The 16,683-nt window shown below is 41.3% G+C and overlaps 1 protein-coding gene across 2 annotated transcripts in view; it reads left to right on the top strand.

Moving 5' to 3' along the window:
- The window catches only part of efhb (EF-hand domain family, member B), a 51,219-nt gene that overhangs the window by 16,764 nt on the left and 17,772 nt on the right, over positions 1-16,683 (top strand). For both annotated transcript variants that reach the window (XM_060825515.1, XM_060825514.1), the window contains 3 exons: positions 60-189; positions 942-1,025; positions 11,592-11,659. In XM_060825515.1, the coding sequence (XP_060681498.1) occupies positions 60-189; positions 942-1,025; positions 11,592-11,659 (282 nt within the window). The remainder of the gene's footprint in view (positions 1-59; positions 190-941; positions 1,026-11,591; positions 11,660-16,683) is intronic.

The raw sequence follows: 16,683 nt of genomic DNA, 5'->3' as shown, positions 1-16,683 counted from the left end.
AAAATGGGACATGTAATAGTGGTCAAAATTTATATTGTTTTTGTGAACTATTTTCATAGGGGAGCAAAGGGATAGAAATTATGATTGGTCAAGACACAGCAAATATAGTGCATTTGGAATAGAGACTCCTTACTTTAATGATGGAAGATTAACGGCAAAATCATTACAATGGTTAACTGATGTACAACAGTGAGTATCTATTCTAAAGACTAACTGTAGCAACATCTTGTATCTTTTCTGTTCAAAGAAAGGCCATGAAATCAGACTGCTTTATAACTACGCTTTTCCAGCTATGGATTTCTCATACCATGGTAACTTCAAAACTAGACACGCATCTATGGATCTTACTTCTAAGTTTAATAAAGGATTCAATTGTTGTTTAGAATTTTTGTTTTAGTACTTGTCTGATGCATCTCTATTGACCTCAGACAGAAATCCCATCTCCTTAAACCTCAGGGCGGTAAACAACATACTTCATATGGCTAGATTGTCTTCATTTATGCATCAAAAAGGCTAATCAGAAAGTTCACATACTGAACATAACCTTTGACCTTAGAGAAGCCTGTCAATTTGCTATTGATCATGCTTTCAAGGAAACACTAAATCGATCAGCAGCCACATTAATAAACAGTTTGTCATGAAAATCTCATCAAACAGTTTAAATGTAAGAAAATAATGTCACATGGGTATTGGAAACGGTAGTGCCTACAGAAGTGGCTGACATGTTGGGCAGTAGTCACAATTAAGTATTCATATTGACGCTCTGTTACTTCGCTGAATGTGGAGTAGGGCTGTTAAATTAGCTAATCTTCTCCCTGTAATTTTTAAATGTTTATAAGTTCTGAGCTTAATAACCTGTGATACCTCTTTCTTCTACTTTGTTTAAATAAGAAATATCTAGTTAAAATGTTCACTAATACTGTTGCTTCTTTATAATAAAGACGAAATTCTGCAAAGATCATATCAAAAAAGGTTGATGACTTCAGAGAAAAAACACAACATCAAATTGGAAAAGTCCTTGATCCGTAAGTCAAACTTGAATTTTGGAAGAATGACTTCAACATATATTAGTCCTCAGGTAGTTTACATTTATTTAGGGAAAATACTCGCCAATAAAGTCGATCAATCTGGTGGAATATCAGCAGAAATAATAATGGCAGTTTTTTTTGTCTTTTCTGTCAGAAATGATAAGAGGAAATCTGACTATGAGAAATAAATATGAGGAAGATCTTTAACCTTTAACCCATTTATTCAAGAAAAGCTTGGTTTTGTCCCTTTTTTCTAGGTTACTTTGTCTCGTAGCTACATTTTTTATCTGTTGGTGATAGATGGGTACTGCATCAAGCACTATGTTAGTCTTTTCAACTTTAGACAGGCTATTTCAAGTGACATTTTTGGACTAATACCTGAGAAATGACCATGATGAAGAACAATTGTAATAGAAGCTTGACTGGGTCAAAATAATGTCCCTTAAGAAATATGCCTGCCATTTCTAACTTCTATCTAGTGTCTCCAGTTCACATAATGCAGTTGTCTCCCAATCCCCTTGGAAATGACCTGACAAGCCACCTGGCTGTAACAATCACTACAGGGTTCAACAATAAGAACATTCCACTTTCAACTCCTCCCTGTTTCCCTGTCTCTTCCTCACACTTGGTGTTATTGCATTGCCTTTAGTGAGCTCTGCATGTAAGTCGAGCAATTGGAAACACGGGTGATTTAATTCTGGTGGTTAATAGGTGAGAATTTCCACAGATGATTTGGTTGTGAGAAAATCCATCAGTTGCATGTGATAGCACTTCCAAAGATAAGAAAAAGAGAGAAAAAGAAAATTTGACAAATAGTTGATCATTGTTGAGCAGGACTGGTCCCTTTGATCTTCTCCCTCTCTTATTGCTTATATTTTTCTATGTCCACATGTTGAAAATACTTTGAGGAATCTCCAAGAAAAACAAAACACAAAGCATATTCTGTGTGACAAGCTTCATTGTCTGTCACTAAGAATGGCTGTGTTGCACCATCATTGGCTAAGACAGCTGAATTTGTAGGACATAGCTACTAGACTACAGCTGTTGGCTAGTAAGAGAATTAACATGAGTTACGCTGTTTGATCGTGTCCTCAAAGGTTTAGCTGGTGGGGACAGTTTTTTCCATAATCACAATAGTGGACCAAAGTCACCTTATTGCCATTATGAGGGCACTATTCAAAATGTACTATAGCGTAAAGACTGTACTGTCTTTTTAGATTAAAGACAGATATCGCTTAAAGGCAAAGATCTGTAAGGTATTCTGGGTTACCAATGGTGGCTAAATTATGTATCCTCACAATTCAGTATATGATGACATTTCAAAAACAAGACATGAACTTAGTGAATCAGTAGAAGAGGCTATCCACATGTTCAACACCAAAGGTAGCAGGCTATAGACTGTGCTAAGTACTTACATAGCAAATAAATCAGACACAATTCTATAATCTTATTATTTTCAGCTGTGAATGATAATGAACAAACTCGGCAAATAATAGTAGTTTCCTTGAACATCTTCATTCCTTATTGCGGTGGAGCCGAGCATTTTGGTAAAAAAAAGTTTATAAATGTTTTGACCCAAAAGTGCAAGAGGACAATCCTAATTTTCCCTGCTCCCAAGGTAACTACGATCATGAATAATTGTGTTCAAGAGACTGAGTCCAATAGGCATAAAATATGGCTGGACTCAACAAAGATGAGGGCCTTCTAGATATAGTGCTAAAGACCTGCCACTTCCTTAACAAAACAATTCTAATATTGCTTTGACATTATCATCTCCATGATAATGTGGAATTTACTCTGGTATGTACCATCCTCAAAAAATAGGAACTAGTTTCTAACTAGATTAGATTACCTACAGTATGGAAACAGGCCTTTGGGCCCAACAAGTCCATAATGACCCTCCGAAGAGTAACCCACCCAGACCCATTCCCCATATGTACCCCTGACTAATGCACCTAACACTGTGGGCAGTTTAGCATGGCCAATTCACCTGACCTGCACATCTTTGGACTGTGGGAGGAAACCGGAGCACCTGGTGGAAACCCATGCAGACACAGGACGAATGTGCAAACTCCACACAGACAGTCGCCCAAAGTTGGAAGTGAACCCATGTCCCTGGTACTGTGACGTAGCAGTGATAACCATTGAGCTACCATTTCTGACTAGTTTCATAACCACCATCTAAGCTTCATTTCTGAAACTCTGTCACAGGATGAGGGCATTGCTGGACCAGGATGTATTGCCCATCCCACTTTGCTGATGAGCAACCTTCTTGAATTGCAGCAATTCATTAGCTGTGGGTGCACCCGCACTGCCATGAGATTGGGATTGCAGGACTTTGAGCTAGTGTAACAGAAGGACAGGTGATATATTTCCATGTCAGAATGGTGATAATGATGAAAGAGCCACAGGAAGTACTGTTAAGCTGAATGTCAGAAAATGCAGCACATCAGTCCAAAAGACAAGACTTTGATCTTTGATCCATCTTGGCATGTTCTTGAAATCCTGTTCATTGCGGATATCAGCCCTTAGCCAATTCAGTGCACTCCAGTTGATATCAAGAACTGATTGAAAGTGCTGGATACTGCAAAAGTATGGATTCTGACAGTATTCCAGCAATTGTACATGCCCAGCCAAGCTGTTTCAGCATAGCTACAACACTCGCATCTATTCAACTCCATGGAAATTGCCCAACCATGTCCTGTATACAAAAAGCAGGACAAATATAACCCAGCTAATTATTGCCTCCTTTGTCTCAATTATCTCGACTCGCAATTATCATTGTCATTAATAGCATGATCAAGTGGGATGTGCAAAGGAACAAGCTACTCACTAGCATTCAGTTTAGGTTCCATCAGAACCACTCAACTTCTGACTTCAGTAATGCCTTAGTCTAAACATGGACAAGGATGGAATTAAAGAGAGGAAATAAGGGTAAATTATCTTTAATACATAGGCAGCATTTGACCAAGTGTAACATCCAGAAACTTCAGCAAACTGGGAATTGGGAACACTTTCTGCTGGTTGGAGTCATTCTTAACAGGAAGTTGGTTGTGGTTGTTTGAGGTCTGTCTTCTGAAGCTGAAAATGTGTTGCTGGTTAAAGCACAGCAGGTCAGGCAGCATTTCAGGAATAGGGAATTCGATGTTTCGAGCATAAGCCCTTCATCTGTCTTCTGAAACACAGCACATCCCTGCAGGAATCTGTGTGCATAGTGTCCTAGGCCCAATCATTTTCAGTTGCTTCATCCCTCCATCACAAGGTCAGAAGTGCGATGTTCCCTGATGAATGCACAACGTTTAGTGACATTCACAACTCCTCAGATACTGAAGTTAATTTTGTGTAAATGTACCCAAAGGTCCAAGGCTGAACATCCTGGACTGTTGAAGAGGAAACAGTCCTGCTTGTTGATTGTTTTGCGATGTCCATTCATCCGTTGTTGTAGCATCTACTCAAGTCTGTCCAATGTACCACGCCTCACGGCATCCTTGCCTGCAGCGTTTGAGGTAGACCATATTGGCCGAGTCACATGAGTACTCACTGCGTACATGGTGGGAGGTGCCCCTACGTGTAATGGTGGTACCTGTGCCAATACTTTGACACATCTTGCAGCAGCTGCCATAACAGGGTTGTATGGTGTTGTTGTCCTGAAGGCTGCGCAAATGATCTGTTTAATGTTTGGTGGTTGTTTAAAAGTGGGAAGTTGAGGTGTAGGGAAGGTCTTGGCGAGGTGCTCATCCTCATCAATACTGTGTTGAAGGCCGTGAAGAACATGATGTAGTTGTTCAGCTCCCGGGAAGTACAGCACAACCAAGGTATCCTAACTGTTGCAGCCTGTGTCTATCTCCTGAGGAGGTCATTATGGTTACTTGCTGTGGCATGTTGGAACTGGTGATCGATGAGTTGAGCATCATACCCTGTTCTTATGAGGGCATCCTTGAGCAACGTCAAGTGTCTGTCACATCCCTCCTCATCCAAACAGATTCTGTGTATATAGAGGGCTTATCAGTTGGGGATGGCTGTTTTAGTATGTTTCAGGGAGAAGCTAGAGAAGTGTAGCATTGTGAGGTTATCTGTGGGTTTGCGGTACAGTGTGAGGTGCTGAGGTGCCCATCCCTGATGGAGATGCATGAGTCCAAGTGAGACAGATACTAAAGAGTAGTCCATATTAAGTCTGACGGTGAGATGAAGCTCATTGATATCACTGTGTAATTGTTTCAGTTACACTTTGCCAAGGGTCCAGAGGAAGAAAATGTCATCAATATATCTGGTGTATAGTGTTGGTTGGAGGTCCTGTGCAGAAAAGAATTCTTGTTTGAACTTGTGCATGAAAATGTTGGCATATTGGGGTGTAAATTTGGTCCCCAAGGCCATTCCGTCTGGATGAAGAATTGGTTGTCAAAGGTGAAAATGTTGTGATCGAGGATGAAGTGAATGAGTTGTAGCACGGTGCTCAGAGATTGGCAGTTGTTGGTATTGAGTACTGAAGCTGTTGCCCTGCTGCAGTCATTGTGGGGGATGCTGGTGTAGAATGCTGATGTGTCCATTGTAATGAGAGAAGTTCCCAGTTCGAATGGTCCATGGGTGCTGAGTTACTATAAGAAATCTGTAGTGTCACGACAGAAGCTGGGGGTCCCCTGTACAGTAGGTTTCAAGATGAGGTGCCGGTAGACTGGAGGTTGGCTAACGTGGTGCCACTATTTAACAAAAGTGGTAAGGACAAGCCAGGGAACTATACATCGGTGAGTCTGATGCCGGTGGTGAGCAAGTTGTTGGAGGGAATCCTGAGGGACAGGATGTACATGTATTTGGAAAGGCAAGGATTAACGAGGGATCATCAACATGACTTTATGCATGGGAAATCATGTCTCACAAACTTGATTGGTTTTTGGATAGAAGTAACAAAGAGGTTTGATGAGGGCAGAGTGCTAGATGTGATCTATATCAACTTCAGTAAGCCGTTCGACAAGGTTCCCCATGGGAGACTGGTTAGCAAGGTTAGATCCCATGGAATACAGGGAAAACTATCCATTTGGATACAGAACTGGCACAAAAGTAGAAGACAGAGGGTGGTGGTGGAAGGTTGTTTTTCGGACTGGAGGCCTCTGACCAGTGGAGTGCCACAAGGATCGGTGCTGGGTCCATTACGTTTCATCATTTATATAAATGATTTGGATGCGAGCTTAAGGGGTATAGTTAGTAAGTTTCAAGATACCCCATAATTGGAGGTACAGTGGACAGCAAAGAAGGTTACCTCAGATTACAACGGGATCTGGATCAGATGGGCCAATGGCCTGAGGCGTGGCAGATGGAGTTTAATGTAGATAAATACGAGGTGCTGCATTTTGGGAAAGCAAATCTTAGCAGGACTTATACACTTAATGGTAAGGTCCCAGGGAATGTTGCTGTACAAAGGGACCTTGAGTGCAGATTCACATCTCCTTGAAAGTAGACTCACAGGTAGATAGGATAGTGAAGAAGGCATTTGGTATGCTTTCCTTTATTCGTCAGAGTATTGAATATAGGAGTTGGGAGATCATGTTGCAGCTGTACAGGACCTTGGTTAGGCCACTTTCAGAATATTGCGTGCAATTCTGGTCTCCTTGCTATCAGAAGGATGTTGTGAAACTTGAATGCGTTCAAAAAAGATTTACAAGGATGTTGCCAGGGTTAGAGGATTTGAGCTATATGGAGAGGTTGAATAGGCTAGGGCTGTTTTCCCTGTAGTGTTGGAGGCTGAGGGGTAACCTTCTAGAGGTTTATAAAATCATGAGGGGCATGGATAGGACAAATAGACAAGGTATTTTCCCTGGGATAGGTGAGTCCAGAACTAGAGGGCATAGATTTAGGGGGAGAGGGAAAAGACTTAACTTGGGCAACTTTTTCACACAGAGGGTGGTACGTGTATGTCATCAGCTGCCAGAGGAAGTGATGGTGGCCAGTATGATTGCAGCATTTAAAAGGCATCTGGATGGGTACATGAATAGGAAGGGTTTGGAGGGACATGGGCTTGATGCTGGCAGGTAGGACTAGATCGGGTTGGGATTTCTGGTCGGCATGAATGAGTTGGATCCAAAGAGTCTGTTTCTGTGCTATACATCTCAATGACTCTGTGACTGTATGCCTTTGACATTGCCAGAGAAGTTCTCACACAGGTTCCCATTGTCTGATACAATGGGACATCCTGGTGTGTTGGCTTTGTGTATCTTCGGGAAGCAATAGAAATCGTGTATGCGAGAAGTACGTGGAATGAGGACAAGTAGGGAACTCTGAAGGACTGGATCAAAAGTTCTCATCAATGATTTTAGTTCACTATTGTGTTCTTTGGTTGGATCGGGTGGTAGTTGCTTGTTGTGTTCCTGGTTGTTCAGTTCCTTGCAGTGATTTGTTCTATTCTGAATGACCACGAGATCCTGAATGATCAGGATTTTTGATCCAGTCCTTCAGAATTCCCTACTTTTTCTTAAGTGCCTAGCCACAGTGAGACCACACTTCAAGGAATCACCCTGTGTCTGGAAGTACATGCAGAGGTCACACTAGGTTGAGAGACCACCACTTACAGCTGAAAGACCACCATGCTAGGCCAAAAGACTGCCACACTGGGCCACTGAGAGACCACCATGCTAGGCAGAGAGACTGCTGTGCCAGACTGAAAGCCTTTTTAGCAAAGTGGAAGTATGAGGTCGAAGGGGGAGAGTAGCAGAATGGAAAACTGCCTGAGGTAGAAAACAGAGGGTTGGATTTTACCAGAAATTGGCTTGTGTTAATTTTGGTGGTGTTCATGGAAGGTTTCCTCTGTGGGTTCAAGTGACATGACTCATGCTATTTTCTGAAAGTCTTCATAATGGCCTTTGAACATGTCTCTATGGTGCCAGTTTGTCCCATCTTCCCTCTCATCACAGGCAGACGTACTCTCTCCTATCCTGTGATTCCTGTCCCCACCATCATCTGTAAAGCCCTCTGTGCATGTGGGCAAGCACCTGTCAGTCAGGAGTTGCACTTCATTATGTACATACCAAAGGAGGCAAACTAAAACTGAACCCTTCTCAGGATATATGTGGTGAAGCTGACGCTTCATTGCAAATACAAGTACACATTCTTAAAGATATTGCAGAACTAAACTGTCAGCAAGAGAGCTAAGAGTGAAATGAGGAGAAACTTCTTTCCTCAGAGAGTTATCTGAATTTTGAAAGTGCTGTCTAAGAGCGGGTAGAGACGGATTCCATAGGAAGTTTCAGAAGAGAGCTGGCTGGACATTTGAAATTGAATAATTTAGAGGGTTACTAAAATAGGACTGATGATTGAGACTGGCTGGGTAGCTTTCAGGAGCTGGTACAGAAATGATGGGCTGAATGGCCTCCTTCTGTACTTATAGAATTAATTCTTCCCAATGCCTAGCAGAGCCTCACAACTTCTCATTTTTCATTCACTTTTATGCAGCAACAGCCAAAGCAAAGAGTAAACAAACAAACAGAATGCACTGAACTGCCTTCCTTTTTAAGCAATACCTCATTTATGGTCAATAAGTGGTTGCTGAACCCAACACTCTCATCTGCTCAAGTATCAATTAAGTCCTGCTTGGCTTGTTATGCCTGACATTGCAGCACTGTATCATGCAGGAGGTGATTTGCTTGTGCTCAATGCCATTTTCCTTCTCAGACGATTGCTGCCATTTTCCCAGCTCGTCAACATTGATCACATTGTGCAGAGCACAGCATGCTAGGGTTACACAGCATGCCCTGACTGGACTATACGGCAAGGCCCTCTCAGAATAATCTAGGCATTGCAGCCTTACCTTCAGTGAACCTATTGTCAGATCTGCTCCAGATTGAGGAATGGCTTTAAGAGGCGTATTTTGTTCTGTTTTGTTTTGAAGAAAGGTTGAGACAAAGGCACCGACCAGCTTGTTAGTAAAGAGTGTGTGACGCCTTGAAAGTTTTTTTTAAAGAGTTGGTACAATTGAAGCAGCCTGAATGGGTGGAGTCAAGCTCCCACAGAGAACCAGGATTTCTAGTTTTGCTTTCAGTAACTGTTGGGGTTATGAAAGTTGCTACATCTGTCTCTCTTTTTGCTGCAGCTAAAAAGCCTGAGTTCTCTTCCTACTACCAGAATTGCATATGGGACTATCTATTTTACTGAATTTGCCTCTGCCAAGGTGTGCTTAGAGATGCTTCCATATTGGAACAGTTAATGAGTAGCTTATTATTTTATTAAGTGTTTAAACCCAATTCTTTTCATTTTGTCTCTATTCTAACCATGGTGTATGGATAAAACATATCTTGCTTAAAGCCTGGTAGTTTGACTAACGTATTGAATCTGGAACACAACACCTGGCATTTTTTGCCTTTATAATAAGAAAATGTTGGAGTCTAAGCTATCTCCTTGACACGGTTTGAGGGGATTTGGTGTGGTCCATAACACAACTTTGTATCTGCACTCGTCTCAGTCGGGAAATTATGTGACAGAGTCAGCTATATCCTGAGGGGAGACTCTATAAAATTATGAGATGGATAGATAGGGCTGATGGTATGAATATTTTCCGGAGCTGAAATGTCAAAGGTGAGAGGGGACAAGTTCCAAGGAGACGTAAGGGGCAAATTCTCGACATAGAGTGGTGTGATTCTGGAATGTGCTGTCAGGACCGGTGAGGGTAGAAGCAGGTATGATAAGGGTGTTTAGGAAACTTTTAAATAAGAACATGAATAGGCAAGGAATGGGGGAATGTGAACCAAGGGCAAGCAGAAGGGATTAGTTTAATTTGGCGTCATGTTTGGTACAACATCATTGGCTAGAGGGCTTGTTCTAGTGCTGTACAGTTCTGTGTCCGATGTTCTGTGTATATAATCGTACAGCACTTTCAATGTAAAGTGTACACAGTCCATAACACCAGCTAAGTTGATGCAACATTGAACTTGTCACAGACAAATAAGATGAAGTGGTATGATCTGGTACAAATTACATCAGTAAATAGCCTTAATACATGGGTTGAGCGTTGTGGAACCTCACATTGGTCACCAGAGGCTCTTTGGAACCAGCCAGTTGAAAAGGTTTAGTGCAGATGAACACCTTGAGACCATTGTGATAGAATGACTATTCATAACTATCCACTCCTTCATGTTACTGTCATGCTCCAACAGCTGGCATTGTAGTGTGACAGTGTTCCAGAACATCGTCGGCTCGCTGTTACACTGCACCTCACACATCTGAAGGAAATGGTTTTGAGTCTGATGGACTCATGGGCAATAGATGGACATGTGGACAGAACCTGGCAGACAGAATGTAATGTGGGAAACTGTGAGGTTGTGCACTTTGGCAGGATGAAGATGTTGAATATTATTTCAATGGAGAAAGGAACAGTACAAAGAAATTTAAGACTCCATGAGCATTCATCACACAAAAAAAATTAGCATCCAAGTCCAGCAGGTAATAGGGAAGGCAAATGGAATGTTACCTTTATTTCAAAGAGAATTGAGTATAAAATTAGGGAGATCTGAAACTATTCAAGACATTTGTTGACCCATAGCTGGAAAATTATAAAGAGTTTTAGTCCCCTTATCTAAGGAAAGATAGGCTGGCATTGGAGATGCCGGAACATCTGTTGGTCCTAGTTTCTCTGTATCTTCATTGCACTGCAACTATATAATGACAGCCCTGGCTCTGGCTGGATTCATTGGTCATAATGCCAATAAACCTGAGTGAGAAGTATAAGAGAAAGAAAAGATCCTTAATAATGAGAGCAACAGCATTTGCACCATTCTCCAATTATGGTGTGGCCTACACTTCCATACAGTGGAACATGGAGGATCTCAACTGGGGCAATGGAATGTCTCTGCTTGACACTTTTGACATAGGACCTTTATACTGATGAATGCAGTTCAAGTTATTTCATACAAATGAGGCAGGAGATTGTAGGTGTCTTTGCATATTGATAACTTGTCCTCTCACCAATACATTTCCCTGTGCATTCATTGCACTACAAGCAATGTGGTGATAACTCTGCCCACATTGATTCAAGAGAGGTTTGGTTTTTCTGAACTGAGTAGAAAGGTCAAGATCACGGGTTTTGCAGTAGAGGGAATTGGTGAGGTAACAGATCCAGGCCAGGCCTGTGGAATTTGACTTTGTGAATTTTGAGTTTGATGAGCTTGTGTTCAGGGTTCCAAGTGAGAGTCAAGAGGAACAGCAGTACTTTTGTTTTGGCTTGGACTTTGCGAAATGCATTCTGCAAATTTAGTTTCCCTGAGTGCAGTCAGTGATGGAATTTAGTGCCTCATGGCAAGCCAGTCATGCACTAGGGATCTCGTGCAGGCATTGGACCCTTAAGACAGCAAAACCCCCCAGTGCATTTCGCTAAGGAATGATTAAATGATATATCTTGTCTGTGGTGCGTTTGTGTTTGCCAATGTGCCCACATTTCCTACTTGCCGATTTGGGCACTTAAGTGGCTCAGTGATGACACCATGGAGTCAAATTTGTCATTCTTTTATGGTTCACTTTTCAAAATTCATTTTGTTATTAAAAGTTGCCTGGATTTTAATGTCTCTTTTCTCTTGGTTCTTTCAGAAATGCAGATACTCGGAAAATTCCTCCTGATCACACATTTGGTGTTTTACTACATCCTGATAAGTATGGTAAGGATTCAAACGTAAATAGAAATTTCCAGTAGAATAATCATAAATTTTACCTTTGGCAAATATTTAGATCCAAAAGTTGATTATGTAGTTTTAAACATCATTATGCCAGTGTTGTATTTATTTCATGTTGTTCTTTTGTATTGATAAATCCAACTTGTATACAGTCAAAGACACAAAGAGGGAATTTCACACATTGCACCAACTCCTTTATATGAGAAAATACCCCTGTCTTAAAGCAAAACAGAAATTGCTGATGAAACTCTGCAGGTCTTGCAACATCTGTGGGGAGAAAGCAGAATTTAATGTTTCGGGATCGATGACTCTTCATCAGAACAACTCTGTTTTAGGCTGGTTTACATAAAGCTTCTCATGCTGAGGCTGAAAGCTCTTTGAACTTTATCATGAGCTGATTCCACAAACAGTCTGGGTATGGAGGTAACGTGAACTCTCGCCCAACAACCTGGATCACTCATAGAGTCATACAGTACAGAAATAGACCTTTCAATCCAATGAGTCCATGGTGATCATAATCCCAAATTAAACTAGTCCCACCTGCCTGGGGCTTGGCCCATATTCCTCCAAATATTTCTTATTGATGCATGTATCTAAACATATTCTGAAGGTTGTAACTATACTTGCATCCACGTCTTCCTCTGAAAGTTCATTCCACACACAAAGCACTCTCTTTGTAAAAAGGTTGCCCTATCATGTCTTTTTAAAATCTTTCTCCTCTCATGTTAAAAATATGCCTCCGAGTCTTGAAATCCTCCACCCCAGAGAAGAGTCAGCTGCTGTTCACCTATCTATACCCCTCATCATTTTATAAACCTCCATAAGGTGACCTCACAATCTCCTACACTCCAGTGAAAAAAGTCCGAACCAATTCACCCTTCAAACAGTGCAAGGCCATGGGTGTATCTGTAGTTGTTGATCAATGACCAGTGCAGAACTGTGAGGGTATGCATAGTTATTCGTCAGTGACCAGTGCAGGGCCATGAGGGTAGGAGCAGAAATATTTGATATGTGATCAGGACAGGGTAATAGGAGTGAGCAGCGGTTATTAATCAGTAACCAATGCAGAACAAAATGTGGGCATTGAACTTCTTCTGGTACTATATGGTGGATTTAAATTCTTGGTATTGCCCATTATAGTTATCTGTTCTTCCTATCTTTGAATATTATAGAGGACCTCACAGATTCTTGTGGAATGATGACTCTCTCCTCTTGTCCATTTATGTCATCAAAGCATCAAGGCAATGACAGAGAACCTTGGAGCACAGTATTTGCCTTGATATGCTGCAATATAGCACCTTTTACTTATATAGTATCTTTAACATAATAAAACATCCCAGGTGCTTCAAATGGGTATTTATAAAGCAACTTATTAAGGAGAGAGTTGGTCGGATGATCAAAGGTTTGGTCAAAGACATAGGTTTTAAGGAACAGCTTAAAGGAAAAATACAAGGTGGAGAGGCAAAGAATTTCCGATGAATATTTCAGAGTTGGACTTGGACAACCTAAGGCATAGACAGCAAGGGTGGAGCAGTTAAAATTGGGAGTGCTGAAGAGGTCAGAATTAGATGAGTGCTTAATCTCAGATTTCGTGGGGATGGAGGAAAATATCAAGACTAGGAGACATCTTAAAAATGGTGTTTAGCATTTTAAAATCAACGTGCTGCTTGACGAGGAGTGAATGTGTGGATGATGGTGAATGGAACTTGGTGTGAGCGGGGATACAGGGAGAGTATGATGCAGGAAGCTAGCAAGGACCTATTTATTGGCTAATCATTAAAAAGTGGTAACAGTATGATTACACAAGCATTCTTTATGATATAAAATTGCCTCATTACTTGCAGTGGATTACTACACTACGGAAGTGTTTCATTGTAAAGTGTTTGGGTGTTCTGAGGTCATGATAAGTCACCTTACAAATGAGAGAAATATTTAGTTTAATATGAGCTCTGCTGACATTAAAGAACGCTGGGCTTACCAATTGTAACTTTGATTTGGGTTTATTAGCAAAGTAAAAGAATATATTTGGAAGCTTGTTTTAGGAATATTGAATCATGATTACTTATTTCAAGAAATGTGTGCTCAATTAATATTTCTGGTTGCCAATAACAGAATCAATATGTTCTTTACATATGGAACATAAATAAACAATATGAAGTATAGGAGAGACAGAAATTATTTTTGAAGCTCAAGCCAGATTTACTGGTTTTTAATGACATGTGATGTTGTTATTACAGTTGACACTGAAGTGATTATCAGTGAATGAATGTGTGGCATTAAAGGTTTAATAATGTTGGTATGTACAATACTGAAACTATTAGGATGGTTATATATTGTACTGAATATATTATTTTGATTAGTGAGTTATGCTTGGCAGGATTAGTGAGGTTTTTATTTTAATATACTAGAAACCATTTAAAGGGCCAAAGCCGAAAATACAACTTTTTAACAAGGTTGAAAAGAGTAACAAAAGGAAATCCTGGTAAATCCTGAACAGTCTTTTCTTGATATTACACTTGGATTTTAAAAACTTGAAGGTGAAGAAACAAGGAAGAACATAGGAACAGGAGTAGGCCAATCAGTCTGTTCTTTCATCCAGTCAGATAATGGCTGATCTGTATTGTAATTCCATCTACACCCTTTGGTTTCATAAGCCTTAATAGCAGTGCCTCACAAAAATCTATCAATTCCAGATTTGAATTTTACAATTACTGGTTTTTAGGAAAAGAATTCCAGATTCTGGTAACATCAAGCCGAAATGATGCTCCTCAATCCATCGGCTCCAACACTGGGGAGCTTGAGATTACTTTAGGAATGGTATGATGGCACAGTGGTTGGCACTGCTGCCTCGTAGCACCAAGGTTTGATTCCACCTTGGGTGATAGTCTGTGAAGTTTGCACATTCTCCCTGTGTCTATGTGGGTTTCTGCCGGGTGCTCTGGTTTCCTCCCACAGTCCAAAAGTATGTAGGTTGGGTGGATTGGCCGTGCTTAATTGCCCTGTAGTATCCAGGAATGTGCAGCTAGCCATGGGAAATGTAGGATTGTGGGAAAGGGTCAAGGGCTGGGTTTGGGCAATATGCTCTTTTGAGGGTCAGTGGAGTCTTGATGGGTCTCGTTCTGCACTGCAGTGATTCACTGATTCTTAAGGAGCTTGACAGGATAAGCTCCCCTCAGGGGAGGGTTTAGGATCAGAGAACATAGTGCCAGAATTAAGGAGTGCCAATTTAAGATTGTGAAGAGGAGGAATTTCTTCTCTCTGAGTTTTGTGAGTCTTTAGAACTTCTTGCCACAGAGAACTGTGCGCCACACCCCTTGAGTGTATTTAAGGCCAAGATAGATAGATTCTTGATTCAGAGGGGAAACAAGGGTTATGGGAAGGGACTGAATGGGCTACTCCTCTTCCTATTTTCGATAGTATTATGGATGATGGACAGTCTTTGCGGATTCAAGAGGTGAGTTATTTGCTCTGGTTTTCTAGCTTTTGATCTACTCTTATGGCCATAGTATTTATGTGGCTAGTCCAGTTATATTTCTGGTCAATGCTAACTCCCAGGATGTGGGGATTCAGTGACATTGAATGTTAGCTGGCCGCTGCCTGCCTTTGGCAGTGACATTTGGGTGTGCAGCTTCCATCTCTTGGATGTACTTGCTGACCAGAAACATCATCTTCAAAATAGAAGCATCATTCAAGTCTTTGGAAGGTTTGGACCTCAGAAAATAAGTATCTGCCTGAAAGGTAAAATCTGGGGTCGCACCATGGCTCAGTGGCTAGCACTGCTACCTCACAGCGCCAGGGGCCCAAGTTCAATTCCACCCTCAAGGGACTGTCTGTGTGGAGTTTGCATGCTCATTCTGTGTCTGCATGGGTTCCTGCTGGATGCTCCAGTTTCCTCCCATAGTCCAAAGATCTGCAAATTAGGTGGAATGGTCATGTTAAATTACCTATAGTGTTCAGGGATGTGTAGGTTAGGTGCGCTGGCGCTGGGAAATGCAGGGTTATAGGATAGGGGATTGGGTCTGGGTGGGATGCTTTGGCGGGTGTAGGGATTCTATTCTGGTCTGTATTAAAGCAGTTTATGTCAACTGTACGTTAAGACTATCAACTCAAATGAATTGAAAGCATTGTTCTTAATTGCTTTGGTAGATCATCATTTATTCCTGAGCATCATTTAAAGTTATAATTATTGTAACTGCTTTTTGTCATTTATATAAATGATTTAGATGTGAACGCTGAAGGTATGAATAGTAAGTTTCCAGATGACACCAAAATTGGAGGTGTAGTAGACAACGAAGAAGGTTACCTCAGAATACAGGAATTTGATCAGATGGACCGAGGAGTGGCAGATGGAGTTTAATTTATAAAAGTGGGAGGTGCTACACTTTGGAAAGGCAAATCAGGGCAGGACTTAAATACTTAATGGTAAGGTCCTGGAGAGTGTTGCTGAACAAAAAGACTTTGGAATGCTGGCTCACAGTTCCTTGAAAGTGGACTCCCCGGGAGGCAGGATAGTGAAGAAGGCATTTGGTATACTTGTCTTTATTGGCCAGTACGTTGAGTGTAGGAGTCATGTTGTGACTATACAGGACTTTGGTTGGGCCACTTTTGGAATACTGTGTGGAATTCTGGTCTTCCTGCTATAGGAACGATGTTGTGAAACCTAAAAGGGTTCAGAAAAAGATTTACAAAGGTGTTGCCAGGGTTGGAGTGTTTAAGCTATAGTGAGAGGCTGAATAGGTGGGGCAATTTTCATGGAGTGATGGGCTGAGGGGTGACCTTATAGAGGCTTATAAAACATGAGGGACATGGATAGGGTGAATAGCCAAGGTCTTTTCCCTGGGGTGGGGGAGTCGAGAACTAGACAACATAGGTCGAAGGAGAGAGGGAAAAGATTTAATAGGGGAAAGCTTTTCATGCAGAGTGTGGTGTGGGTATGGAATGAGCTGTCAGAGGAATTGTTGGAGGCTGGTATAATTGCAATATTTAAAAGGCACCTGGATGGATATCTG

The sequence above is a fragment of the Hemiscyllium ocellatum genome, chromosome 5 (assembly GCF_020745735.1).
Source record: "Hemiscyllium ocellatum isolate sHemOce1 chromosome 5, sHemOce1.pat.X.cur, whole genome shotgun sequence".
Classification (NCBI taxonomy): domain Eukaryota; kingdom Metazoa; phylum Chordata; class Chondrichthyes; order Orectolobiformes; family Hemiscylliidae; genus Hemiscyllium; species Hemiscyllium ocellatum.
Note: the sequence above shows the minus strand (reverse complement) of the source record. Positions and strands in the feature narration are given on the sequence as shown.